This window comes from Syngnathus floridae, chromosome 19 (assembly GCF_059516105.1).
Source record: "Syngnathus floridae isolate MCC-2025c chromosome 19, RoL_Sflo_1.0, whole genome shotgun sequence".
NCBI classification, from domain to species: domain Eukaryota; kingdom Metazoa; phylum Chordata; class Actinopteri; order Syngnathiformes; family Syngnathidae; genus Syngnathus; species Syngnathus floridae.
Window position 1 is genome coordinate 6,072,749 of NC_142431.1, and position 4,541 is coordinate 6,077,289.

Sequence of the window (4,541 nt, forward strand, 5' to 3'; positions counted from 1 at the left end):
CTCCGTCATCTTCACTTCGTTTTGTCCTCTCATCTCTCAAAAGTTCAAAGCAGCCCAGAGGCAAAAAAAAAAAAGATGGAGGTGTCGTAATTTATGGTCTTATTTGTCTTTGTGTGCTGCAAGTGCTTTGCGGTGTAATGGGATATTGATTTCAGGAGGGACAGCAGAGCTTCTCTTCTCTCAGCCTTCAACGACGCCTCACTAAATAAAACAGAACAGCTGGGTTTGTTTGTAGATGTTTTGAGAAGGGAAGAGATGTTAGATATTAGAAATGCTTTAGACTTGCCTTTAATTAATTAATTAATTAATTAATCAATTAATTAATTTCAATTAGTAAGGCTTAAAAAATGACCATGTATACTATGGCTCGTATTATTAAAAATCATTAATGCTGTAAGCGCACCCAAAAAACCAAACGAAACATAACCAAACAATATGAACAAAAATCATCCACTATGACTTTCACTTGATTTAATAAAATTAATACTTCAATTCAGATGACAAAATCAATACTTCATCCGTGCACCGACTCCCCTCGTCAGTCTCTTTGACAGCAATGCAAAAACACCAAAATGACACCGAGTGTTTTCAGCAGAGGTTTTTATGCATAGTTTCCCAAGAAAATAACATTTGACTTATTTGATCAGGCTTGCTTCCTTTTGTAATACACACACGCACGCACGCACGCACACACACACACACACACACACACACGTGCTCCAAAAGCAACAAGAAATGACGACACAGGACGACTTAGCGAGGAAACGACGACAAATGTTGAAGAACGTGATTGAGAAACACTCCCTACCCACTGTGGCGTGCCGTGTATGATAATAAAAGAAAATCCTGGTCATTTTTAAAGCCTTACTATACATGGTGATTTTTTTTTTTTTTTTTTAAATCATGACTGCCATACATTGAGTGCATATAGTATACTTCCTACGTTTGAAAACCACTAGAAAATGAGCACGATACAGTGAGTAAGGAGTCATTCCCATCCATTATCTTAGTAAAGGAGAATGATGATGTCACTTAAAGAGACAGGTGCTATGGAAAGTGCATTTATTGCATATTCTTGCTGTCCATGTCAAGAGATGACATGGACCATGGAGGTCAAGGATATGGAATAAATGCTCAAGTGGCTTTCCAAATGCACAGTATCGACATCCATGCAAGGCTGGAGAATGGGGATGCTCCAAGTTGCGCTCGCCAGTCCTCTACATGTTCTTGTACATGGAGCGGTCGCGCGGGAGCTGCGGCGGCGTGCTGCTGGCGCTCAGCTTGAGGTGGAAGTGGTAGACGGTCAGCGTGATGATGATGATCAACGCCAAGATGAAACCCAGGATGAGCGGGAGAGTCTCCTCCAGGCGCTCGCGCTGGTCCGTCATACACTTGTATGCTGTGAGGAAAGATTTAGTAAGAAATTGCACCAAAGTTTGTGACATTAGCAGCAGCCGGTGCTACTCACGTTCGCTGAAGACAAAGTCGGCGGCCATGTCGAAGGGTTGAATCTGGATGTCGTACATGTGCACGGTGACGCCCTTTTGGTGGTCGCTGCTGATGAGGGTCAGCGTCTGCTGAGCGGCGCACACGAACGAACGGCCGACTGGCGTCACCAAGGCAGACAGGCGGTGAGTGGTCGCCGTGTGCTTGCCCGCTTGTGGATAATACAAAAAAAATGTCACTTATATGGATCTGTGCATGTAAAACTTGTCGTGGTAAAATAATCATACTCACGGTTGTAGGCGTTGATAAATTGAGAACTCTCTGATGTGTCATACACGAACTGAACCTTACTGACCTTCCAAATTTCTTCACCCTTGGCACGCAGCTCCTGCCATGCACACACAATCATTAAGGCCAAAAATATAACAAAAGATAACACAAATATAGAAATTTTTGCATGGCACCTTAGAGAAGAAGATGCGCAGAGTGTAGGCATGGTTTTTCCAGCTGATGTGGATCTCCGACTCAGTGCTGTCACACTTGCCTTCGATCTGAGCGCTGCGAGGCAGCGTGAATGACGCCTGCTCTGTGATTAGCTGTGCACACAGTGAAAGGACATCATTGAATGGAAATTTAAATAGCCTTCATTATTGTAGTTCTTTAGTGTATTTAATTATTTGGGGGGGTGGAGTACATGGGTTCAAGTGGGTGGAGTCTCCTTACGTCTATCCGGTTGAGTGCCAGCACGTCGTAGGGCACGACCAGTCTGACGGCGAACTCCACCATGAGACAGGTGGTCCCGTTCTCCCGCACGGCGAAGATGGCCCGGTCGGGGTTGTCCGACAGACCCGACAGGTTCTCGCCTTCTTGCTCGCCCACCGACATCGACACTGACATCAGCAACGCGCCTGCACGGGAAAATGATCAGTACTGTACTATCCCCCCCCCATCCTCCCCCCCCCCCCCCCCAAAAACAGACACATACACAAAAATGCACAGTCAGCATTTAAAAACATAAGTTAGCTTCCAGTTACATTAAATTGGATTCAAATCAAGCTTAAAAACATGTTAAAAGCAATTATTAACTCATAAAAAATCTCATAGGATTTTTTCGTGTCAGACACACAATGCAATGTTGAGTCAAGACAACTCAACACACCCACACACACAAAAATGGGATCAGCACTCACAAAAAACAAGAATGCAGTCAAAATAAAGTGATGCGGAAGCTATGGCTCGTGGGCTATTCATGGGCCCCAGAGGTTTAAATTGAGCTAATTAATAATTATGTAATCATTTAACACAGAAATATTCACTTGATCGCAATTTGTCATTGGCACGCATTCATACACTCTACGCACTCAGAGTCAGTACTCCCCGAATACAGCACAGTCAGCATTAAAAAACAAATCACTGTGAGTTGAGAAATGGTGCATATGGAAATAATATTCCAAACATTCTTTCAAAATAAACATTTTTATAGATTAAAATCACAAACAATTGATAAAAATATCTGCTTGATTTAGCACTTTTTTTTGTTAAAGACGCTCGCATCCACACTGCACGCATACACATTCCTCACTGACCCAGTAGAAGGAGCTGTCCGCTCTCCGTGGTGCTGAAGCCCGCTAGTCCCATCTTCCAGCAGTTTCCCCCCCCACCAAAACCGCCGGAGACACGAACCCGGTGCGACTGCGAGCACCTGAGCTGAGCGGGAAAGAAAGGAAGAAGAAGAGGCGGGAGGGAGACAGCGAGAAAGAGAGAGAGTGGAGGGAGGGATACCTCCCTTCAAAACGTCACTAATGCACCCCCCCCCAAAAAAAGCAAAATAAGAAAAATAAAAATTCCATTTGAAATCCACTAAAAACTAAAGATGACTAAGTGAAGTCATCTGGTGGGCGTCACTCCACACCCCTGCAGTGGCTCTCACTCTGGCTCAACTGACTGCAGGTTGCGCTGCCAGTGAGGCGTGACAGGAGAAAGCCGCCCACCCCCCACCTGAGGCGGCCGAAGCGCCCGCCTCCAGCCCTGCGCCTGCACAAGAGTGCGCCGGAGCTTTCAGGTGCTACTCATGGTGAGTTGCATGGTGGCAAAGGAGACAAATGGCGATTTTGCTAGGCAAGTCTGGGCTTGCCTCGTTGAGAAATCTGAACTGTTCATTAAACGTAGATATAATTTTTTTTTTTTTTTTTTTACTGGGGTCTTTGTAATAGTGTCAGGTGGGGGGTGAGTAGTTGCTGGCTTGACCCCTCCCCCTTGGTGTACACTGCAGAAGCTCACTGAACCTGTGCACTTTTCGTCGACACGCTGAGAGTACAACTGAAAACTTGAATTCATTCAGGCTTTTGATTGAACTTCATTATTTTTATATTTTTAAAATGTATTCAAAGTATTGCTATAGACCTTGCTACTGATATTTGATCCAAGTCTGAAATATTTCACATATTGTTACATTAAAAAAAAATATATATATTTTTTGAATTATTTCTATTTCTATTTTTTTACTTTGATATTTTTAACACCGTTGCTTTTTTTAAGAGTTTGTTATTTTAAAAATATTTATATTGACTTTTTTAAATTTTATTTTCTTTTTTACAACTTCTAAAGAAAACTACCCCCTGTTCCACTCCCCCCACAAAAAGGAAGAGGAGGAAACAAGAGCTTTTTTTTGGATCACATATGGATGTTATCATACTGTACTTGCTGGATTTTTATAAATTTTTTGGTGCAACTAAAAAAAAGAAGAGATTTTTTTTTTTTCCACAGGACTTGCCACACACAAGACAATGCTTATGTTACACTCGGAAAATTTCACCTCTTATATTTTTCCACTCCATGTATGCCTCCTTGGGATTCTGGATGGATTGTGTGGAATTTAACATATTTTTTGGCTTTTTTTTTTTGCCAAACGTATTCCACAAAAGAAGAGCAAACGCAGGAAGTTATGTGACGTAAGGAGACTCACAGTAAGACTTTTGTCACCAGTCGCTTAATAATTACAGTTAATTTTATTTTTTAACTATAGAATTACAAAGTGAGTATGGTTCCATAAGTAAGATGAGGCGAAAAAGCAAGCAAATGGATGCTTTTGGGTC

At 42.4% G+C, this 4,541-nt stretch overlaps 1 protein-coding gene across 1 annotated transcript; it reads right to left on the reverse strand.

The window, feature by feature from the left end:
- Window positions 1-456: 456 nt before the first annotated feature.
- lamp5 (lysosome associated membrane protein 5) lies at window positions 457-3,563 on the reverse strand. Its single transcript, XM_088362403.1, has 6 exons — window positions 3,033-3,563; window positions 2,170-2,354; window positions 1,911-2,042; window positions 1,738-1,834; window positions 1,469-1,657; window positions 457-1,399 (listed from the first exon to the last, which is right to left on the reverse strand). Exons 1-6 carry the CDS (start codon window positions 3,082-3,084, stop codon window positions 1,218-1,220), a joined length of 837 nt encoding a protein of 278 aa, XP_088218529.1. The 5' UTR covers window positions 3,085-3,563; the 3' UTR covers window positions 457-1,217.
- Window positions 3,564-4,541: the final 978 nt, after the last annotated feature.